This window comes from Zalophus californianus, chromosome 1 (assembly GCF_009762305.2).
Source record: "Zalophus californianus isolate mZalCal1 chromosome 1, mZalCal1.pri.v2, whole genome shotgun sequence".
Taxonomy (NCBI): domain Eukaryota; kingdom Metazoa; phylum Chordata; class Mammalia; order Carnivora; family Otariidae; genus Zalophus; species Zalophus californianus.
Genome location: NC_045595.1, coordinates 83,187,061 through 83,211,733, shown reverse-complemented (window position 1 = coordinate 83,211,733; position 24,673 = coordinate 83,187,061). Strand labels below are relative to the sequence as shown.

The 24,673-nt window shown below is 40.4% G+C and overlaps 1 protein-coding gene across 1 annotated transcript in view; it reads left to right on the top strand.

Annotated features, from left to right (window-relative positions):
- Positions 1-24,673, top strand: part of KCNH8 (potassium voltage-gated channel subfamily H member 8) — a 367,066-nt gene that overhangs the window by 119,539 nt on the left and 222,854 nt on the right. Inside the window, exon 2 of the mRNA XM_027585610.2 lies at positions 2,851-3,084. Coding sequence (XP_027441411.2) covers positions 2,851-3,084 — 234 coding nt within the window. The remainder of the gene's footprint in view (positions 1-2,850; positions 3,085-24,673) is intronic.

The following is a 24,673-nucleotide window of genomic DNA, read 5'->3' as shown; positions in this document are numbered from 1 at the left end:
ATAAATCAGCTCCACCTATTTCTGTCTTACTCCAAGCTCACCATTTTCAAATCTTAGAATTTTGAATCTCTCAACTCTGGTAGTACGTATTATCTGTATACCATTGATTTGGTACTTATTGTAAGCTGTGTTTTAGTGTTATTGATGATATTCATGCATTTCTTCAATAAATTGTAGTAATCTAGAGCTAGAGACTATACCTTCTTCATCTTTTAACACCCAGTGTCACCTCACCCTAGGACCTGCCATATGGTAGAATCAAGTCACCTGGCATATAGTAGAAAGTCAATAAACATGTCAGCAGTTGACTGAAAAATGGCTTCTTTTTGCATTAACAGCTCTTTCAGGATGTTTGAGTACTTTGCCAATACTATGTATTTACATTTCTAAGCAATCTCTCAGCCAAAGTTTTAGAAGGGGCAGAGGAAGAGATACTATGGTTAGAGAAGGATCCATAGCTGTGCAGAGTTGCAGGGTGAAGACCATAACCTAGTAGGAAGGTGCCCACCTCTGGACCTCACTGGGAACTCATGCAGGTTCATTACTGATCTTCAAGGGCAGAGACTGCATCCAATAAACATTTTGTCTCTATACCTGGAACAAAGTCCAACATGTAGTCCACAGTCAATAAATGCTTCTGCAAAGTGTGGCAGAATTAAATATTAGTCTTGGTTAATCCAATCCATTCCCACTTCAAAATAACACTCCCTCGAAGGCTTCCCAGTGTAGGGCTTCAGCTCTGGCTTTTTTCCACAGAGAGAGGATGACTGGGAGGGTAGATGAGCCAGCCCAGCTCAGGCAGGATGTAGATGTGAGCACTAGAACTAGCATTCTGGGCTTAAGGGCTGATTGGAGCAAAGCTGGATGGAGTGGATTTGGTTCTGCCAGTTGATAGTGAACTATGGAAACACAAAACAAACATTTAAAAAGTGATGAGGAGGGCGCCTGGGTGGCTCAGTTGGTTGAGCGACTGCCTTCGGCTCGGGTCATGATCTTGGAGTCCCGGGATCGAGTCCCACATCGGGCTCCCTGCTCCGCGGGGAGTCTGCTTCTCCCTCTGACCCTCTTCCCTCTCGTGCTCTCTATCTCTCATTCTCTCTCTCTCAAATAAATAAATAAAATCTTTAAAAAAAAAAAAAAAAAAAAAAAAGTGATGAGGAAGCCCACGGAGGAGATCTTCAGTGCTTGTCCTACTGGCCTTTGAGAAGTAGCTAGAATTCCTCCTTTCTCATGGCATATAAGATAGGCTGTCTGCTGCAAACCTTTTTTAAACATACTGTTTTTTGAATGGGCAATATATAAAGCATATAGTATAACATTCAAAGGATACAGTAGGTGTATGGTAAAAATAAGTGTGCTTACCACCTTTGCCTGAAGTTCCTCTCTCTAAAGATTTCTACAATTACCAAGTTATTCCACTTATTTTTAGGTACACACAAGTATTTCATATTTGGATATAATACATGTTTATATGTGTTTCTATATTTTCAGACGAATACTCATCTAATAACAATTACATTGAATCTTGATTTTTTTCATTTAACAACTTGTACTGTGGTTCTTTCCATTTTTACTTGTGTTATTTTAAAAATCCCAGCCTCTAATATTATCTGATACACAGTCCAACATTTGTTTTGTGAGAGAATAAATGAATGATTTAATAATAGTCTCTAATTCATTCTGAACCTAAAGTCACCTATCAACAGATTTTATAAATGCCTTCTCCTACAGCCCATCTCCCATATTCATCTTTTTGCTTATAAATATCATATCCAAACCTCAAAATTAATCTCAAAAGAAATTCACCTGGCAGGAACCTTCCCTGAATATTGCCTCTCACACTGTCCCCCAGGAGTTCTCTCCAAGCACTTAATACTCTGCTATTTTTGATTGTCCTCTGACCTCTTACTTGTTAACATAATAACCATAGGGGCTCCTGGTTGGCTCATTCAGTTAAGCATCTGCCTTTAGCTCAGGTCATGATCCCAGCCAGGGTCCTGGGATCCAGCCCTGCATTGGGCTCCCTGCTCATCAGGCTCCCTGCTTCTCCCTCTCCTCCCCGCTCTTGTTCTCTCTCGCTATCTCTCTCTCTCTCTCTCTCAAATAAATAAATAAATAAATAAATCTTAAAAAAATAATAACCATAAAGGTGTGAATAATACTCAACAATTTTCATTGAATACTTATTTGTGCCAGAGACTTCACTAAGCACGTTATGTGTATTTCTCACCAATCCCTACAACATACCTTGCTCTCCCCTTAGTGGGCAAATTCCAAGTTGTGGTCCTTGGTCACTTCTGGGGGTCCCTATACGACCTCAGCTGCCATGGCAGTAAAACCCTTTTCTCCTACTCTTTATTACCTTTCCTTCCTTCCCTTTCTCAATTCCCCACTTGCTTACTTCCTGCAATCACCTGCCAAGTAAATGACTTACCCTCAAATCCTTGTTCAGGGTCTGCTTTTAGAGAAATCAAACCTAAGGAAACTGGAGGTTAGTGTGTGAGTAACTTGTTCAAGTTTATGTATACATCAAGTGGCAGATTCAGGGTTTGAGCCTGAAGCCATGCCCAAAAGCACTCTACCTGACTGCCAACTAGATAGTAAGGGCCTCGAAACAGACCAATGAATACCGTATTGCTTCTGTAGTGTGTTTGAAAATGCAAGCCAAAGTCAGAGCTTACTACGTACTTCTGCTGGTCAATGTTTTGGAGTGTCTTCCCACCCTAGCACATTAGGACATGCACTGTTAGCTAAATACGGAAGCTTATAATTTGTTATTGAAACTGTGATTTAAAAGCAAGAGTTCCTCATGCTCGTGTAGTGGCTGAGTGTCTTCCTGTCGTTTTACAGATAGCAACTTCATCCTTGCGAATGCCCAGGTGGCTAAGGGGTTCCCCATAGTCTACTGTTCGGATGGCTTCTGTGAGCTCGCTGGATTCGCCCGGACTGAAGTCATGCAGAAGAGTTGCAGCTGCAAATTTTTATTTGGAGTTGAAACCAATGAGCAGCTGATGCTTCAAATAGAAAAGTCACTGGAGGAGAAAACGGAATTCAAAGGAGAAATTATGTTCTACAAGAAGAACGGTGAGTGGCTTTCTTAGGCCGGTGCTTATCGGACAGTTGTGAAGGGTCACCTTCTTTCAACTCAGTAGTTAATCCATAACTGCCATTCATGCTTAATGGCATTTCACATAAATATATAGACTGTTATTGAAATTCCACAAATGACTCAGGCAATAGCCTGGTTTTAGCCTTTAGCAGCATAAACTGCTTGAAAGTTTAGCATCAAAATTAAACCTGTTCAATGTTGATATATTAACTGAGTGAATCTATATTAAAATAAAGTGTATTACAATTTTACTAGGTTGCTCTTAAAATACATATTAGATATGATAGTTGTTAATGTATTATTAATAGATGACCTCATCCAGGATATTCTCCAAATTGTATGCCTTTAAGAACCACATCTCAACCTCAGTCATTAAGGCAGAGGCCAGGTGTTCATGGGCAGAAAAGGAAGTTAATTTGAAGGACAACAGCATAGGCATTTTCTCTTCCAGTTCCCTGGCCACAGAGTCTTTCTCACTACTTTTTTAAAGACAAAATAAGAGACACATGGTATAACTCAAGGTGGTAGTAAATTTGCCTGGACTCAAAACTGCCACTGAGGAAATACAAAGTGTTTTCTTGTGGCTGCCGTTTTGTGACTCTTTTCTAAATAAAAGAAGATGTAGGGTTGGGTATGGTATCTGCAGTACTGGGGTTCTATGTAGGAATTGGTTTCATTATCTCATGGGCCCTGGTAGTTGGGATGAATCCAAGAGGCATTATATTGGGGAAACACTAAATTAAAATTAGAACAGATTGTCATTTTCCAATTTCTAAAATTCTCTTTCTCTAATAGTTTTTCCTAAAATAACATCGCCATCTGAGATTTTTCTGTGCTCATGGCTACCAAGCTAGAGAATAGATTTCCCAGCCTATTTTGCAGTTGGGCTGGCCATGTGACAAAGTTTTGGGCCAATGATACGCAAGAGAACGATTTATGTAACTTTTAGGAAAAATCCCTAAAAAATACAATTGTTTGCCCTCTAATTTCTCTTCCTTTCCATTATGTTATGGACTGAATTGTGTGTCCTCAAAATTCATAGGTTGAAGCTCTAACCCCACTGTGATTGTATTTGGAAAGAGGGCCTTTAAAGAGGTGATTAGGGTTAAATGAGATCATAAGTGTGGGACCCCTGCCCAATATGACTAGTGTCCTTATAAGAAGAAGAGATACCAACAATATGGGCACACAGAGGAAAGGCTATATCGATACAGAGTGAGAAGGCAGCCATCTGCAAGCCAATGAGAGTGGTCTCAAGGAAAAACAACCTGTCAGCACCCTGATCTCCACTCTGAGAAAATAAATTTCTGTGTGGCCATCCCATCTGTGGTGTTTTGTTAGAGCAGCCCTAGCAAAGAAGTACATGTGGGTCAGAATGTTCAGGCGAAGCCACAAAGACAGCTTCAACCATTTGGCAAGGACAAACCATAGAGGAGTGCAGAGCAACAATATGGAAGAATCCTGGGTCTTGTTACAGATCCTTCCTCCCCACCCCAGACAAAAGCAAGTACATTCCTGTCTTGTTGGAATCATTTCATTTTGGGGTCTTTTTGTTACAACATCTAAGTTGCATTCTAACACAGGGTTTCTCAGCTTTGGCCCTGTTGACATTTCTGCTTGGTAATTATTTGTTGTGGGAGACTATCCTGTGCATTGCAGATGATTAGCAGCATTTCAGGCCTCTATATTTTGTTCTCGGTACTTAGTATTGGGGTCGCTGTCAGGAAGAGGAATAGGGGCCCAAACATGGGAACTTCATCTTCTTTTCTAACTTATTTGTCTTTGGAGGACATTCTTGGATCATGTAAATTTTGGATACAGGGTAGTCGTGAAATACTGGAGAGTACCATTCTGAGACAGACAGAATATCCAGTGCTTTGGCATTAGAAACATAATTCAGACCATTGTGTCCTTCCCAGTGTCAATAGATAAGGCCTTTGTAGCAAATATGATAAAATAAAAGGACTCCAGCTCTGTAATTATACCACAGTCACTGAAGAGAGCCTGAGATAGAAGAAAATAGAAGATGCCACAGAAAATGCAGACTGGATGGGAGTGATAAAACCACTCTCAGATGGAACAAAGAGAAAAGGGGTATCCTTTGTCTAAATTTTCTGCTGACTGCAGACTTGGCCTTCTCAAGATAGGCACCTTGTATAGGTGACTCCAGATCCATCTGAGTGTCTTCCTTTTTAAGCCACCTCAAAATATCCAAATGTGGCAACACTGAGGAAGGTTTAGGCCAAGCAGGAGAATCTAGATGGGAAGCCCAGAGGGCAGAGACTTTAGAGGCCAGAAAAGTAGAAAATATGGAGCACAGTGTGGGAGTCAACACCCAAAAAAATTTCCTGAGCCCAGGGTTTTATGTCTGCAGCCTTGGACCTCTTTAGGTGAAATCATTAAAGGCACCAGCCCCCTCTAAGCCAATCAATATGGAGATTTGTCTGACATTTTGAGCCAACAAATTGATCCAGTTACAAGTAATTGAAAATTGCTGCCTCTCCTATGATAATCATGCTGTATTTTAGCTATTTTTATAAATATCTCTTTCCACACACAATGGTGAACCTTTGAAGACACAACTTATGCATTACTTGCTTCCACATGTCCAGTGTTTAGAGCTTGAGTTCAGAGCAGTGTCCATCAAACATTAGTTTCTCAGTAAATGCTTGCTGATTGGAATTGATAATTGATCATTAGAGGGACCTATGGACGCTTTAGAAGATGTCTGGATTTCTGATTATTAAAAATAAGCTTATGCCCTCAAGGGTCCTTCTTCTCCCCTTCAAGGCTCATTTTCTTTTAATTTACTTTAGAAAGGAGGTGCTTGTTTCTCATTCTCCCCAGATACACTTTAACCATCTGTGATTGAGCTTCTTTGCTCAACCCCTCAATTTTGTGCTTGTTCTCCTGACCTCATGGGAAAAGGCTGCCCTTTCTCTTCCTGCCCAGGCCTGTAATTCTGATAACCAGACCAGAGGCTGGTGATGTGCAGCAGAATACTCTAAAGGTTTAGGGCATCTAATGGGACTTGACACACTGCAATCAGGATGGCAAATATGCCAAATTCTCACTGGCATTACACACCTGGCAGAACCCCAACTCCTAGTCATGTCTTAAGCCTGTAAGTCTGCCTCCTTTCCCTCTCCACCCCACCTTAAAGACAGCCCCTTCCTTCATGCTTCACAGGCTGAATGCCCCTATCCTCTTTAGGAAAACCTTATTGTCTACCTACTAGAGTTGTCCTCCCTGAAGGGTCTACTGTCCTCTCCTGACTAGGGAAAAGTGTGGGACATAGCATTCTCCAGAAGAATTCATCCCCAAATGCAGACTAATTCAGCCCAAATAAAAATAAAATAAAACCATAAAGGAATTTGGAAGAATAGGTCACATCTGATCTCTTTTCTTTTCTTTTTTTTTTTAAAGATTTATTTATTTATTTGACAGAGCGAGACACAGTGAGAGAGGGAACACAAGCAGGGGGAGTGGGAGAGGGAGAAGCAGGCTTCCCACCGAACAGGGAGCCCGATGTGGGGCTCAATTCCAGGACCCTGGGATCATGACCTGAGCCGAGGGCAGACGCTTAACGACTGAGCCACCCAGGTACCCTGTGATCCCTTTTCTTACCTCTGCTCCAACGTTATGTTCCCCTCTCTCTGGGTTATTGTGGTTTCTTCTAGGTAACTAATAGAAAACAGACATATATAGAACTATATGTAGACACACACATGCACACACACACACACACACACACACATACACAGCCCTCCTAAAATATAGTTATCAAAGAGAGTATAATCTTTTAAAAAGTCAATAATGATGACAACTACAAGAATAATAATGGCTAACACTTAAACAATATTTACTGTGTGCTAAGAACTTTCTCACATATTTAACTTTTACTTATATTAGTCTATTTAATCCTGGAACAATTTTACTTAAATTTTTTAATTCAAATTTTAATTTTAATGTAAACATACAATGCAATATTGGTTTCTTTTTTTTTATTATTTATTTATTTATTTGAGAGAGAGAGAGAGAGAGAGAGCAGGAGCAGGGGGGAAGGGGCAGAGGGAGAAGCAGACTCCCTGCTGAGCAAGGAGCCCAATGCGGGGCTGGATCATAGGACCTGGAGATCATGATCTGAGCCGAAGGCAGACAACCATCTGAGCCACCCAGGTGCCCCTGCAATATTGTTTTCTGGAGTAGAATTCAGTGATTCATCACTTACATACAACACCCAGTGCTCATCACAAGTACCCTCTTTATTTTTTTTTCTTTAATGATTTAATTAATTTATTTATTTGAGAGACAGCAAGCAGGGAGAGGAACAGAGGGAGAGGGACAAGCAGACTCTGCAGAGAATGGAGCCTGATGTGTGGCTCGATTCCATGATGGGAGATCATGATCTGAGCTGCAATCAAGAGTCAGATGCTTAATCAACCAAGCCACCCAGGGGCCCTGACAAGTGCCTTCTTTAATACCCAGTACCTATCTAGCCCATCCTGCACCCACCTCCCCCTATCAGCCCTCAGTTTGTTCTCTATTGTTAAAAGTCTCTTACGGTTTGTTTCCCTCTCTCCTTTTTTCCCTCTTTCCCATATGTTCATCTGTTTTCTTTCTTAAAGTCCACATATGAGTGATTCATATGGTATGTTCGACTTATTTCATTTAGCATAATACACTCTAGCTCTATTCACATCATTGTGAATGACAAGATTTCATTTTTATGATGGCTGAGTAATATTCCATCGTATACATATATACCACTTCCTCTTTATCCACTCATTAGTCGATGGACATTAGGGCTCACTGCATAGTTTGGCTATTGTTGATAATGCTGCTCTAAATATCGGGGTGCATGTACCCCTTCAATCTGTATTTGTGTATCCTTTGGGTAAATACCGAGTAGTGCAATTGCTGGATCATAGGATAGTTCTATTTTTAACTTTCTGAGGAACCTCCATACTCTTCTCCAAAGTGGTTGCACCAATTTGCATTGCACCGACAGTGCAAGAGGGTTCCCCTTTCTCTTCATCCTCACCAACACCTGTTGTTTCTTGTGTTGTTAATTTTATCCATTCTGACAGGTGTGAGGTGGTATCTTATCGTGGTTTTGATTTGTATTTTCCTCATGATGAGTGATGTTGAGCATCTTTTCATGTATCTGTTAGCCATCTGGATGTCTTCTTTGGAAAAGTGTGTATTCAGTTTTCTTCCTATCCTAGAATAATTTTTTAAAAAAGATACTCTTATATTGTCATATTACAATGAGAAGGCCAATATAGAGAAAGAGTAAGGTTTTTAAAAATTAAGTAATAATTAGGAAGACAAATAGTTTCACAGATAAACATAATATAAATCTACACTTAGGATAAGCATAGCAAAATGTGTAGAACTGTCAAATCAGTATATATCTGAAACTCATATAACATTATATGTCAATTATACTTCAATAAGATCATCTATTTTAAAAAAAATAAAGTGATTGCATAATTACCATAAAAAAGTAATCATTGAGTTATAGAAATTGTTCAGTATTGCATTGTCACATTGTGTATGATTGCATTAGGAATTCCATTTATTTTGAGTAAAATACCTAGATATAATTCAGACATAAAAAAACATAATATGCAAACTTTTCTTTGTCTGAAATGGAGATAGTAATATTTTACACTTTCATGTTTAGGAGTTAACATTTCTTATTACTTGTCCTCCCTTTAGAAAGTCAAGGGTCTACCTATATATCAGAAATGAGTACCAGTAAGTTGCCTTTTCAAAAAGCAGTCTCCTCCATTTTTGTTGATATCAAAAGGCATTAACCAGAGCTGTTCTGGGCAAGCAGATGTATGGCTACCTTAACTGAGGGTAACGATTTTATTAGTTTTGTGTTCATTCTTTCATTGTTTCTTTTATAATATGAGCAATACTAATATCTTTGTGGTTCTCTCCTTTTCTTCTGTACAGCATACTTTGCACACCGCTTTGCACTTTAGCAGAACACTATGTATCTTGTAGGACTATGTAGCCTTTGCAGAACAGTATATGCTGGAGGTCAGTCATTCTTCTTTCCAGCTGCATAATATGATATCATATGGGTCTATCATCATCGATTCAACCGTTCTCCTACTGATGGACATCTGGGTTCCTTCTAGAATGTTGTCTGTTTTCTTTGCTTTTTCCACCCCTCTCTCTTTTAAATACTTTTGTTATTTAGAAAGTTTGTATACTTTTCTAAAAGTTATCCTTTACAGGAGTCATTTACCTTTATTGTACTTACAGTCCCACTTTTTAAAGATTTTGTCTTCATTTCTTACAATAAGCAATGTTGTGACTAGCCAGGAGCCTTAATAATTTAAAGTAATGTTCTTTTTGTACCAGTTAATATCTGTAAGACAGCATGCTTGTTCTGCTTTCCTTGTATTCTTACTTTGTTCCTCCCTGACTGCTTTCATAGTTATAGTTACATTGTCAGAGCAAATAACAATTACATGTATTTTGTCATTTTTATCTTCCATCATTTAATCTCATTGCTATGATTAAATATGCTTAATGATCACTATATATCATTAGCCCAAAGCTTCTCCAATCTTTTCTTGGTTTCCTGAAGCTTGTTCTCTGAGCCATCTCAGAAAGAGCTCCTGGGAATTGTTTTCCTTGAGTTCTTGCATGTTAATCACAGTGTGACTGTGGCTTTTAGACTTGTAGATCAATTTGGCTGAAAATGAAACTTTTGGTTTGTATTTTCTTCATTTAAATATCTCAATTATGTTATTCCCTTGTATACTGGCAAAGAGCATTATTTTACCTTAGAGGTGTTGCTATTTATGTATCTTGGTGTTTTATCCTGGATGTTCAATGAATTTGTGGTATTTTATTTTGTTTTGTTTTTATTGATTTTTTATTTTAAGCCAATATTTTTACTGGAGTATATTTTAGCATAGGTCAGCACACCTTTTTGTAAAGAGCCAGATAGTAAATACTATATGTATTGCAGGCCATACAGTCTATGTCTCAAGTACTCCTCTCTGTCATTGTAGTATGAAGCAACCCTAGAAAGTATGTAAATGAGTAGGTGGGCCATCTCCCAGTACATCTTTACTCACAAAAACAGGAAGTGGGTTAGATTTAGCCTTCAGACCACAGTTTATGGATACTTGATATAGAATATTTGGGATCAGATTTTTCCCCTGATACACGAAATGTTCTTTAATATTTGTTAATGTCTCTTTTATTGCAGGAAATTTTTCTTGAATTGTAATTATCATTATTATTCTTCTTATTGCTTTGGTTTTCCTCTTTAAGAACATCCAATTCTATGTATATTGGGTCTTCTTTGCCTGTTCTCTATAACTATCACTTTGTCTTTTTTTTTCCTTTTTTTTTTTTACCATGTGTAGTTTATTTCCTTTCCCTTATTTTTGTGGTATTCATTCACACTGTATTTCTTCTCTTTAAGGTCTTCAAGTTTTATCTTTTGTTTATGTGCCCTCCTGAGCTCACTTTGCTCATATTATTTATATCATTCTTCCCTAGTATATTAGTTGCTAGGGCTGCCATAACAGAGCACCACAGACTGTGTAGCTTGAACAACAGAAATTTATTTTCTCACTATCCTGGAGGCTGGAAGTCCCAAATCAAGAGGTTGGTGGAGTTGCTTTCTTTTGAGCCCTGGCTTGTAGATGGCTGCCATTTCCTCTCTGTGAATTCATATGGTCTTGCCTCTGTGTCTTTGTCCTAATTTACTCTTATAAGGAAACCATTCATATGGGTTAAGGTTCATCTATATGACTTCATTTTAATTAGTTAATTCTTTCAAGATCCTGTCTGCAAATACAGTCACATTGTGAGGTAATGGGGAACAGAACTTCAATATATGAATTTTGAGGGAATCCAATTCATTCTGTAATACCTATTCACCTCTTTCTGAGCCTTTATAAATTAATGTGTGCTGTTGTTTCAGAGTTTGTAAGCTTTTCTTAATTACTTTTGCCTTGTTTTGAAATGTTTTGGTTTTGTGTGCCCTATGGAATACGTTGTGTGTTTTTACTTTATGTAGGTATGTTATTCAGATAATTTTTGTCTTTAGCTTCTCTTTTATCCTTTTCTTTTGTTATGCTTGAAAAAGATGTGTTTTCTTTGACTTTTAGAAGAATATTGGAAATAGAGGTATGCTAGGAAAACTTTCCTAAATCTATGGCTTTAAGTCCCTTCTGCCATCACCAAAAAGTTTTTTATATTAATTGCTTCTTAGTATAGCTATATTTTTGCTACTTCCTGAGATAGTTTTCCTTTCCTAGCATGGCCTCTCCCACACTAGTATTTGAAACATTTACACTGATCTTCATGATCTGACCAAGTAGAGTTCTGGTTCCAGCAATTTCCAAGAAAGATTTTCTCAGAATGTTGAAGGTTCAGGCAACCCCAACATCATCCTATCTTTGTGTAGCTTACTTGTACTCACCTTAAATTGGAGACTGTAAAGCACCTTTCTATTTTTTTTTTTTAAGATTTTATTTTTAAGCAATTCTCTACATCCAAGATGGGGCTCAAACTCACAACCCCAAGATCAAGAGTCACATGTTCCACCCACTGAGCCAGCCAGGTGCCCCTCCTCTCTAGTTTTAATTGTTTTCAGATCTGCCTTTGGAGTCCTCCACTCTCAGAACATTTCTTCTTTTGGGAAGAGATACCTTTTGATGATTTATGAGACCCCAAGCTCCTAGGTCTATGAGAATTCTCCTTTTCCTATACAACTGTAGTTCCTATGAGGACCTAGCTTCTTAGTCAACCAATCCTTCACAAGGGAGCCAAAAATAAACCATGAGGGAAGATAGTCTCTTTAATAAATGGTGTTGGAAAAACTGGGTATCCACATGCAAAACAATGAAATTGAACCATAATCTTATACCATACACAAAAGTCAACTCAAAATGGAGTAAACACTTAAATACTAGGGGTTGCCACATCATCCTATATTCTGAGGTTCCAGGGGGCACATTGCCATACAGTTTTGCTTATGAAGTTTTCGTGGATTTCTGATTTTTCTACCTTAGTTACTTTAATTTTGTGAAAGGATTGGGGATGTTTCAAAAACCAGGTATTCACCACCACTGCTCTTTCATGTAGTAGTTTAAGCAATCTCTTTAGACAATGTACAGTGGCTTTGGGGATATAAGCCCAATCCCTGAGAGTTTCCTTCTTTTTTTCTTCCTAAATGGCCATTTGCATGGTTGGGGTGTGAGGGGCATATCTGAACTCAAGGCATAGTGTAGAAGGGGCCCCCTGACCTCTTGTTGACCACTGATTCATGCATAGCCTATCTGTCTGATGCTCCCCTTATAGCATTTACACCTGAGTTTTGTGCTAGTGGTACTCTCTAAAGCACTTCACCTCCCCTTAGCTCTTAAAAGGTGAGCACACCTATCCTTCACACATAGAAGCAAAGGGAGTGTCTGAGAAAATAAACTGGAGCATCCTTTATGCTCTCACATTTCCTCAAAAGTAGGCAGCTACCTCCACTTTGATAAAGAGGTAGGCTGACAAGCAGTTTCTCTCAAGAGTTCCAAATACAGATGGAAAAAGGTCCCTAATGCCTTCAGTGTTTCCAAAAAACTATCCAACACAGCTTCTTCCTGCTTCAAGTTATGAAACCTCAGAGTGGAGAGATTATCTCCTGCTTTCCCTACTCTTTTTCACAAGCCCACAACCTAAGAAGGGACAGGCTAAGATATCATGTCATATTGCCGTCTTCCGGACTCTAGCTTCTTGGCTAAGTTTTTTAACAGTAGAAAGTTATATCCTCCACCATGGAAGACCATCATGATTGGCTGTGCGAGCCCCAACCTTTATATGTTAATCTTAGCATATCCTCTCTACAGAAATCTTATCTTTCAAATCCCATTTTCTTTTTCTTTAATTTATTTTTTACTTAAAAAAAATTAATTCCAGTATGGTTAACATACTGTTATATTAGTTTCAGGTGTACAATATAATGATTCAACAATTCCATACATCATCCAGTGCTCATCAGGACAAGTACACTCCTTAATCCCCATTACCTATTTCATCCATTTCCCCATCCACTTCCCCTCTGGTAACCATTAGTTCTCTATAGTTAAGAGTCTCTTTCTTGGCTTGTCTCTTTCTCTTTCTTTTTTTTTCCTTTGTTTTTTATTTCTTAAATTTCACATATGAGTGAAATTATATGGTATTTGTCTTTCTCTAACTGACTTATTTTGCTTAGCATATACTTTCTAGATTGATCCATGTTGTTGCAAATGGGAAGATTTCATTCTTTTTAATGGTGGAATAATATTCTATTGTATCAAGCCCATTTTCATATTAAATAGATCCCAGGAAGAAAAATGCTGGAGAAGAACAAAACATAAAAAGAAAATTAAAATGACATAGTTGATTTTGCAAAAATAGTATCCTGACGTATCAGTTTGCTAGGGCTGTCACAACAGAGTAACACAAACCAGTGGCTTAGACAACAATTTATTGTCTCACCATTCTAGAGGCTGGGAATCCACCATTAAGGGGTCATGTTCCATGTTCCATGCCTCTGCCCTAGCTTCTGGTGGTTTGCTGGCAATCTTCAGTGTTCCCTAGCTTATAGAAGCATCATCCTGATCTCTACTTTCACCCTCACATATTTTTTCCCTGTGTGAGTGGCTGTGTTGAGATTTCCCCATTTTTATAAGGACACTTGTCATATTTGATTAGTGCTCACCTTAATTACCTCACTTTAACTTGATTACTTCTGTGGGGACTCTATCCTCAAATAAGGTCACATTCTAAGGTACTAGGGGTTAGGATTCTATCCTATCTTTTTGGGAAACAAAAGTAAACCTAAAACACCTGGTTACATTCACATTAAATATATTATAACTTAAGTGACTTGCCCAAAATTGTAAACTAGTAAACAAAAGAAACCAAGATACATAAACATCCTCTGACTTCAAGGTCCTTGCCCTTAAGCCACTGACCCTCTGTGGAAGTAGGGATAGTACCACTTTCCAGGAGCATTTTGCAAATCTCTGGGGATGTTTGACTCAATAATTGGGGTGGGGGGGTGCTTTTATCATTTAATGGACAGGAATCAGGGATGCTAAATGTACTATAATGTATGGGTTGGTCTTGCAATTGAAGAACTGCCCAGTGTCTAACATGGCTTTCTTTCTTTTATTTTTTTTAAATTTTATTGAGGTATAATTGTCATGCCAAAAATTACACATATTTAATGTATATGACTTGATGAGTTTAGACATATACCGATGATACCAGAGCAAATCAGATACTAAATGTATCCATCACCTCCAAAAATTTCCCTGTGTTCTTTTGTGGCTAGTTTATTTGTGGTAAGAACACTTGACATGAGATCTCTCCTCTTAACTTTATACAAAGTGAAATAAACTAGTCATGGAAGGACAAATACTGCATGATTTTACTTACATGAGGTATCTAAAATAGTCAAACTCATAGAAGCAGAAAATAAAAATTGTTGAGGGGAGGAGGAAAAGGGGAGTGGCTGTTAGCTGGGGATAAAGATTCAGTTTTGCAAGATGATTAAGTTGGAGAGAACCACTGTATGACATAGAACCCAAAGTTAACAATACAGTACTGTGCACCCTATAACTTTCTAATGCTCCACCAGGTTTTCCAGGAAGTAAAACACTGGTTTCTAATTATCTGAATTTACAACTTAGCACACAGTGTTTTGGGGAAGGCTTTCATTTCCCACTGAATTTCCAAGAAGAAAACCATAGTGTAGTGAGGAATGATTAAACTTGATCTTGTTCCGAATTTCACCCATTTCAGAAACCTCTTGTCACTGACTCACAGTACTTGTCCTGGATGCAGCACATCTGCATGGCTCTGCACACAGAGTTCTTGCATTCCAGATATTCTGCATATCGGTCCAATTATCCAGCTGCAGAATTCTATCTTCTGTTGCAGGCAGTCACACCTGAGCATTTCATGTTGCGATGCATATTAATTTATCAGAGATGACCTCACTTTTATTTTCTGTTAGATTACTGTTAATAATACATAGTGCTGCTTTTCTGAAAACAATCTGTATAATTATATTAATTATGGTTTTTCAGTTTTAAATAGAGAAGAGGGAAATACAAGTATTTGTTACAAAAGGGAATCTTGAGTCTGATAGAATTTTAGGTAACTCTTTTCACTCACAGATTCACTAATTCCTAGGTCACCTACAAGATTTGCCATTTATTTCTGTGTACCTCCTGAACTATTGCTTAATGTTTTTCAGTTGACTCACTTTTTTAAAATTCAAGATGCAAGCAAATGAAAACTGAATCACTACTCTAAATGGAAAATTGGTATCACTAGCCTCAAAAAGAAGGTAACCATAAATAAATATGCAATGAGGTGGGGCTGGGTGGCTCAGTCAGTTAAGTGTCAGACTCTTGGTTCTGGTTCAGGTGTTGATCTCAGGGTTGTGAGATCAAGCCTGGTGTTAGGTTCTGCACTGAGTGGGTAATCTGCTTGACTTTCTCTCTCCCTCTTCCTCTGCCCCCTCCCCCAACTCTCTTGTGTGCCCATGTGTGTGCGCTCTCTCTCAAATAAATAAATCTTTAAAAAAAATAAATATGCAATGAAAACATTGTAATTTCACTTCTTGAAATTAAAAAAATAAAAAGTATACCACAAAATCTAAGTAATAATAAATCTAATGGATTATAGTGTGCCAACCAGCACATACATTATTTTATTTAATTTTCCCAATAAGAATTCAAGTAAAAATGAATTGTCTCACATTTACAGATAAGGAAACTGTGATGCAGAAAAAAATTTGAACACAGAAGTGTGTGTTATATGATAGTCCTCAGCTTGTTAAGACATGGAAAAATGCCTAGAAATATCAATGTGTTTTTTTTCTTTTTAAATATAGTTAGATTTTCAACTTTCTGTGATAATGGACTTTAAATATATATATTTGTGACAACAAAAACAATTTATTTACAATTTACTATTTGTTTGTTTAGGGAGAATGGGGGGTAAGGAGGTGGGGGGTGGGAATCCTTTTTTTACCCAGCTCCTAGATGTGCATTCAGATGCAAATTAGAAGCTGAAAAACTAAATTGTTCAGTAAATAAAAAGTAGTTGGGGGGGTGTTAGGGAGAAAGTTGGAACCCTGAAGTGAGGAGGCTTCTCTTGGGTGGCCAAGGGTGGAAGAAGAGAAGGAGAGGTAGGGGAAGATGGGGAGAGAAGATGAGAGAAGGAGAGCGAGAGAAATGGAGAGACATTGGGTGGTGTCTTGCTCATTTCCCTCAAAATATCTAAAGGTAGATTGGATGTACTAGCTGCATATTTCTAGTTCAATGCACATCAAAACTAATAGATATTAAAATGTAAGATATTTATGTGAACTACTTAAAATAATCTGTGTTCTACCAAGAGTATGCATACCACTAATTGGGCAACAAACTGCCTTTACTCTGGTACACATGTATACTGTCTGAATCAGGCATATGCATACTCAAGTCTAATGAGGTCAGTTCATGATCAAAGACAAAAGGAGGAAGATTTCCTCATGAACTTCCTCTTTTTTTTTTTTTTTTTTTTTACAATGAGCTGCTCATAGCAGATAATTATAGTAAGGAGCATCACTTTACTTCTAACACTACGTTTATATGTAAGATGTTCTTAGTGTGTTCTGTTACACTCAATTTTTCAAAAGACTCTGCAGATGATTTTTAGAATATTTGATTATGCCCTTTAGGTATTTTAGAAATGGAACTCTATATAGGAAAAGAGACAAAGCCTTGGGGTTGGACAATGTCAAATGATTCTCAAAATTAACATTTTAAATGTGCCGCATAGTTCCTTCCCATTACTGTTAAGAGATGGGCTTGTAGCATTGCAAATAGAATGGTTTCACGTAAGATCCAAATTTCAGAGCAAGGGGTGTCATGCCGATCCGTGTAATAATGAACAACAAGAAAGTGCGCTTTAATGGAAACTGTGGTGTCTGAACGAGTGTCTTCTGTGGCTGTGGGGGTTCCCAGCATGGGCGTCACTCGCCATTGCTTTAGCTTTCCACCACGTGGAGAGAACAATGAGGCAAGTTAGCCAGCCAGGAACCAATGTCAACAAGAGTTAGAGAACCAGGCTTGAGATTACAGAAAATAGGGCGCCTGGGTGGCTCAGTTGGTTAAGCGACTGCCTTCGGCTCAAGTCATGATCCTGGAGTTCCAGGATCAAGTCCCGCATCGGGCTCCCTGCTTCTCCCTCTGACCCTCCTCCTCTCGTGTGCTCTCTTTCTCATTCTCTCTCTCAAATAAATAAATAAAATCTTTAAAAAAAAAAGAAAGAAAATAAAAGAAACTTTATCTTGAGGTTGAGGGAGCCCTGGGGTGGAAGGAAAGGTAAATTGAAGTGAAGCAAGATCATTTTCGCTCCTAGCCCTACCCTGGACTCAGACGAGTCCCTGAGAAAGGCAGTATAAAGGCAACTACCACCCCTTCATGGGACCTCCTCAAGCTGTTGAGACTGTCAAAGCCACGGACATTAGCCTGGCTTGGGATGGTCCTTTGGCAGCAATTGAAGGCCTCACAGGGATCCTGGAGGACAGAGCTTAGAGTCTACAGAGCTTAGAGTCTTGTATTCTTGGAAGCCAAGAGGACTAGATTGTGGAGACAGTCCGAGATTTTAGAAGTATCTGTGAAGAGCTCAGTGGGGACTCACGCTTCCTGAAAAGCTGGTGAAGGCAGGAGCTTGGAGGCTTTGTTCCTTCAAAATGTATGCAAGCATATTCTTACTCGCAGGCGTGTGGAGTCAGGGAGGCAGAGTACAGTTTGTCTAGTGTCCCAGTTAACTATTGCTGTAGCACAGCTACCACAGAATTGAGTGGCTTAAAACAGTGGCTGTTACTGCTTACAGTATTATGGGTCAGGAACCCAGGCTGGACTTGGCAGAATCATTCTTCTTCCTTTTGGAGCTGGCGGAGGTGGGTTGTTAGGCGGTGTTCAGATGGGGGATGCTTGCATGTTCTGACTGGAAGACCTTGGATGACTTCACTCACCTGTCTGGCACCTTAGAAGTCTGGGATCCATTGGGACAGTGGCCTGAAGTGCCTACACAGAACCTCCGGTGGAGGCTTCCAGGTAGTCTAGTGTTCCATGAACCAGGCAGAGGCTGGAGACCTTTGGTGACCCAGTTTAGGATGTCACTTTCATAACTTTTTCCATACTGTATTGGGATTGTGGTTGGAGCAGCTGCAAGGCTACCCACATTCATGAAAGGGGACCTAGCTCCCAACTCTTGATAGAAGGAGTGACCACAAATGTGCAGCCATGTTTTACAAACTAGTCTAGATTTGTTGAAACACATTTGCTGAGAGAGAGAGAGAGAGTAGCAAGAGGCAAGAGGACATTTAATTCTGATGCTTATAAAATTTACAGTTTTCCTAAATGTCTGAAGGGCCACAAAGAGGGACCATGCTTCCCACAACTAAGTGTATTAGAGAACTGTGGGTCAGATTGCTGCAGCTTGCTCTCAGCTACTCTCTAGTCTGATTCCTCTGAGGTTTTCCTTCAGACTCTGCATGCCCCAAATTGAACCGAAATAGAAAGCGTTTTATGATGCTTTGATGATTTCATGATGATTCTCCAGTATGTCTGTTCAGTATTGATAGATTAGTATTTTATATTTCCCTCCTGTGTCTTCTGCATTCAAGAAGTGAGGCTCAGACATGCAGCTCCAGTAAACCACCTTACGGTGATGGTAGCGGGAAGGTGAAGGGCTGGGAGGAGCGGCAGGGCACGTGCAGCCTGCGTGCGGACGCAGCCTGGCAGTTCACCTTTCGGCTCACGTGTACGCAGGCTTCGTCCTTGTAAACGTAGGCAGCTTCCTGGGCTCTTTCTTGTCCATCTGAACAAGCTACTCTAAGAGCGAGGGTGCTCTTTTTCTGTGCCCACGGTGAAGGTTGCATTGTTGCGTCAACGAGCGGGAGTTTTCCGTCAGTCCTTTATTGACGTGCTCACGCCGGCGCTGCTGCCAGGGTGGTCAGAACACAGTGCGACGGACCTGTGGATCAGGCCTCCGTGCCTTCGGCGGGAACGGCGTAGCCCTGCCTGTCCCGTGGAGCCTGAGTGGTCACTGTTGCCGCCTAACGAGTCCCTGCCTTCACTTCTTCACACTCAGCCTTCCTGACTCCACGCAGACGACTTCACACAGTAGTAACAGCTCGCACTTCCTGCGTGTTCGCTGCGGCCCAAGCTCTGTGCTCCGCTCTTTGCCTGTGTTGTTAACTCCGTTTACTCCTGGCATCAGGCCTTTGAGGCCAATCCCATTTATACCCTGTTTCACAGTTAAACTCATTCATAGAGGAGTGAAGTGGACTCCTGACGTGTGCACTCTCGGACCCTAGGTCAAGCTCATGGGCACGGCACACCTCAGCTTCCGGCTACGAACCCCATGACTCCGCCTCACCGACCTCTCCGTTAGGAGAGAGGGCGGCTTCCTAGGTGCTCTGCGTAACTCTGGGAAGAACTGGCGAACTGTCAAGGAAAGAACCTATTAAGTGACTCAGTTTTGTACCTGTCGCTATTCATGATTTCATCTTTATGAGCCGGAAATGAAGTGTAACCACAATGTTTGAGAATCTTTGGAGTGAAACGAGTTCCCTCTGAAATAAGAAAAGCCCGTTGTTGTAAAGGTTCTCTCTCTGTGGTGTGAAGAAGAGGAATTGAACTTGGAGGATCAAGCCCTGGCAAGGAAGGATCTTCCCACTATATTTACTGTGCCCAGGCCAAGGACCTGCTCTGAAGAGCTAGTATAATCAGAGCAATAGTTAGAATCGGAAGGGCTTGCGGTGGAATCTTTGCCGTATACTAAGTCTGTACACTAGCTAAGTGACTTGGCTTGTCTGATACTCCGCTTGACCTTCCCTGAAACAGAGATGGCCATGCTACCCTTACAGAAGTCTGATGGAGGACCAAATGAGATAACCATTGCTCTGCACCCATTATTAGGACAAGCTACATAATCTGTAGGGTCCACTGCAAAGTGAAAATACAGACCCCCTCCCCACCAACCACTCATCTTTAAAAAGATCTACTAAAAATTTCAAGATAGCAATAGTGGATCATTCAATCAAAGCCTGGGGCCCCCCTGAGTGCAGTCACACTGGTTGCACGCCCATGAGGCTGGTCCTGAACATTATAACCCTTCACCAAACAGCCCTTCTTCCCCTGGCATGTTTCCGTCACAAGAAGAACCTGTCTGCTCCCATTTTTCAGAGCACCAGACTCTCAGAACCTCCCACTTAGATGTCTGAATCCAGTGTCTGAGCCCTGGCCTGTGGCCTGGTTTCTGGTCCCTCCTCACTTCACTAGAAAAGCCATGGCCATCTAACCATCTTCAGAGGGATCCCATACAGATTCTGTGATGTCTTAGCTGAGAGGCTCTATGTCCCCTGAGTTGTAGGAGAATTACAACATTCACACAAAACTTAACACCATTCTAGACATGCTGTACTCTCACTGTGAATAGTTATATAATATTGAATGGTTACAATTGCGTAAAAACAGACCTGTGCTTTATTTCTCAGTGATAACCCTTACTCGGTGACTCTCACCAAATTTACGCACTAACTGGTACCAGAACTTCAGATCTCTAGGGCACCCGCATGGACCCTTTTGCCCTGATAAAGAAAGTCATTCTTCCTGCCACTGCCTTAGTTCAGACTGTCATGATTCAGGGCCTGAGTTGCATAGACTCATTTAACCAGTTGCCTGATCTACAATCTGGTCTCCTCCCTCCCTCCAAATCATCTTCCTACCAGACACATCTGACCCCGATATGCTCCTATGACAAAGGCTTCAGTGATTCCTCCTTGTCCTTCACGGTAAATGCAAACTCCTTAGCCTGGTGTGGAAAGCCACTCACAGGCTAGCTCTGTTCCACAGTCTACCTCTTGAGACTCGTCTTTTCTCAGTTTTGCCTTCCCTCCTTCCCTCATTCCTCATCATCCCTACTCTAGCACAGCCTCGCTTCACCTTGATTCATCATTTTATAGTTTTTGAAAAATGCCCCATGCTCTAACTTGCTTGTGCCTTTTTACTTGGCCCTCGCCCTGCCCACACCCTCCCATTAGACCAATGAAATCGTCACAGTTCCGTTCAAGCCTGTCTCATCTGTGAGGCCTTCACCAACTGGGACCTTCTGTTTCACATCATGCTTCTGTTCTTCATTGTAGGTACCATCCTGCAAGAAGCTGAATGTGTTTGCTCCCTCAAAATGCAGATGTTGAAACTCGAATCCCAACATGACCATATTAGGTGGTGAGGTTTTGGGGGTGATTAGGTCGTGAGGGCAGAACCCTTGTGAATGGGGCTGGTGCCTTTATAAGAAGAGGTCAGAGAGCTAGCCTACTGTCTTTCCACAGTGTGTGGACACAACGAGAAGTCAGCAGTCTGCAACCCAGGAGAGGACTCTCACCATAACCTGACTGTGCCGGCACCCTGATCTCAGACTTCCAGCTTCCAAAGCTGAGAAATGAACTGCTGTTGTCTGCAGCCTGGTCTACGGTACTTTGTTACAGCAGACCAAACTGCCTGATGCACCCTTTGTTACAACTTTCCCTTTATACATCTGTCTCTCCTAGGAGATTGTGCCTGGTTGAAGGTGGCTTTTTTTCCTGGTGCCATATTAATTAATCATGGTATCTGCAGCGCCTAGAACAGTTGTTGGCGAATAAGAAATGCTTAAATACTTGCTGACTGAGTAAAAATGTTTGTTTTACTGTTTCAAATGAAGCCCTGTATTGTCCCCTATTAAAATAGCCTTGAGACACTGTCTGAGTCTATCCGTACAAGCTCCCGTAAACTCATTTTGCTCTCCTGGTTCAGCTTCATGGTACCTCTCCTTCCAAGTTTCTCCAGATCTCTGACCTCAACCTCCCCTTTTCTTTCTGTTTCTAGACATTGGTTCTGTTGCTAGGATATTTTTCTTTTCTTTCTATTTGGAGAACCTCTTCTCGTTCTCTATCTTGCAGCGATAAAAGGAGTGGCATTCTGGAGTTTTCTGCTGGATTCATAAAGCAACATCTATTTGCATGGGAAGTGAACAGGTTGTCCTGAGGCATCTTGCTCCAAGAATGCGGATTGGGGACTTGATTATTCACTGAATCCCTCTGCTTTTAGCCCTTTCTATCCCCTTTCCTCTGAGAGCTTGGGCCAATGCAGGCACGAAGGAGGTAAATAAATAAGGCAGCCAAGAGGTGAATGTCTCCCTGGAGCAGGCAGCAAGAAAAGGCAAGGGGTAAGCAGCTGGAGAGACAGCCACCAGAGAATGCAGACAAGGCCAGCAACTTGCACACAACTCAGGGATCTTTGTGCATGGTGTTGGAGACAGTGGAACCCTTCTGAATGTAAAAGGAAGTATTTCACTCTCCCTATAGGCTCTGGCATGTGAATATCTCTCAAAGCTGAAAGAGCTCTCTGAGTAGTCCAATTGTTGGCCGTTAGCAACTTGGCAAGATGGTCAAATGAATTCATATTTTCAGACGCATATTTGAGAACAGAAATGTAGTAAAAATCATCTTATTATAGACAGCACTTTTTCCCATTTCCAGCATGTCCAAATGGAAGGAATCATGAGCTGTGTTATGTGAAGATTGGAGTTCAAGTGCTGACTCGGTTGCTGACACGGTATACGTGACCTTAGCCAAGTCATTCTACCCTCCAATCTCTAGGTTTGCCTGTAAGAGGCAAACGGGAAGATAATATTTTATATCTTAAAGCTGTGAAGGGGATCAGATAAAGAAAGTAAGTGATAGAGAATATAAAGAACGTGTAAATGCTAGCAATAATGTTTTTCAGAGTCTAGATTTGTATCTACCAGGCATAAAATCTCCCATAACTTATGAACTATGTGATTTGGGGCAGTTTACTTCAACTTCCTGAGCCTCAATTTTCTCACCTGTAAGGCAATAATAGAGCATTTACTTCTTAGGTTTAAGTGAAATATTGCTTGTAAAGTGCTTTGCGTGGTGCCTGCACATGGGTGCTCAGGAAATGTTAGCTATCAGTCTCGCAACCAGCAGTATTATTATTGTAAAGTTGGAATCCATCTTATAAAAATTAACTTTGTTCTCTGAACACAAATTGTAGGGCCCCTGCGATGTTTGGGCCAGGCAATCAGCTTTGTCCCATGGGGGAGTGCAAAAGAAAGGAAATCGTAATCCTTGCTCTCTTGTACCTTCTAGTCTGCTGAGAAAGAAAGACTCATCACATCATCATGGACCTGTTTAGTAATTTGCAGGCAAGTTGCAGGCTGCTATGGGATGGAATAATAGGGGGATCTGATCAAATCTGGGAATGAGGAAGAATTTATCAAGAAACTGATGTTTGAGTTGAATTTTGAAGGATGAGTATAGGTTGACTATATGGAGGAAAGAATAAAAGCTTATTCTAGGCAAAGAGCTACATGTGCAAAGGTTCTGGGAAAGACTGCCTCATCTGAGAAAGAGAGAAGGCCAGTGGCACTGGAGAACAGGCAGCAAGGTATCACATCACATGGGAGTGGGACAGGGCTCGCAGCACAGGCTTTGTAGACAATGCTCTGGCTCTATAGCCAGTTAACTGAAGGCAGGCAGAGTTCTGACTATTTAATCTTACAAAGATCATTTTTTCTGCCTTGGGAGGCAGGTGATTCACATAAGCAATGCTTAAGTGTTACTTGGAGTGTGATCTGAAGACCTGGTAACAGGGGCATCACCTGGGACTTGTGAGAAATGCAGATTATCAGGCCCCACCCAGACCTACTGAATCAAATCAGGAGGTGGGGCTCTGCAACCAATGCTTTTACAAGGCCTCCAGGGGATCCTGTTGCATATTAAAGTTTTCAAAGCCCTGGTTTAGTCTGGGATGTGACCAATAAAGATACCAGAGTGGATTTAAAACCCATATCAAAGGTTTAGCCACGGAATTGACAGGATTTGGTCATCTCTTTGGTTTGGGGGTGGGGGTTGGGGATGAGAAAGAAGGAAGTGTCAAGAATGACCTAAAATGTGTATCAGCAATGGAATCCACCTAACCTAGCCTTTTATATTTTGTTGGGTGTGTATGTTTTGAGATGAGAGGGGAGGGAAGGCTGGGGCATGGCTTGTAGTTTTAGTGTGTTTGTTTTTTTTAATATTTACTAATCCACAGAGCACTGATGATCAGATCCCAAAACCATCATTATTAAAAATGACATCAAGTGAAAAAAAAACTTATGACTTGGAGCATCTCTAGCGATGGGCAGTATAACCAAGCTATAACTGGAGAACTGATTTCATCTATGATAAGGACAGCTATTTTTCTTGAAGCCTTTACTTCCCCAGAATCCTTCAATGCTGAGTCCACTAAATTATCTTTTGAAACATCATGTTCCACTATTTAAAAAAAAAATAAAATAAAAGCACCGTGTTTCAGAAATTACAGTAGGAGTCAAACAGCAAAAGAAATCTTGTTAACAATGCTACTAAGAAAAGATACTATTAAAAGGGAAAACATCAAACTCGGAATGTGTCTTGAGGTTTAAAAA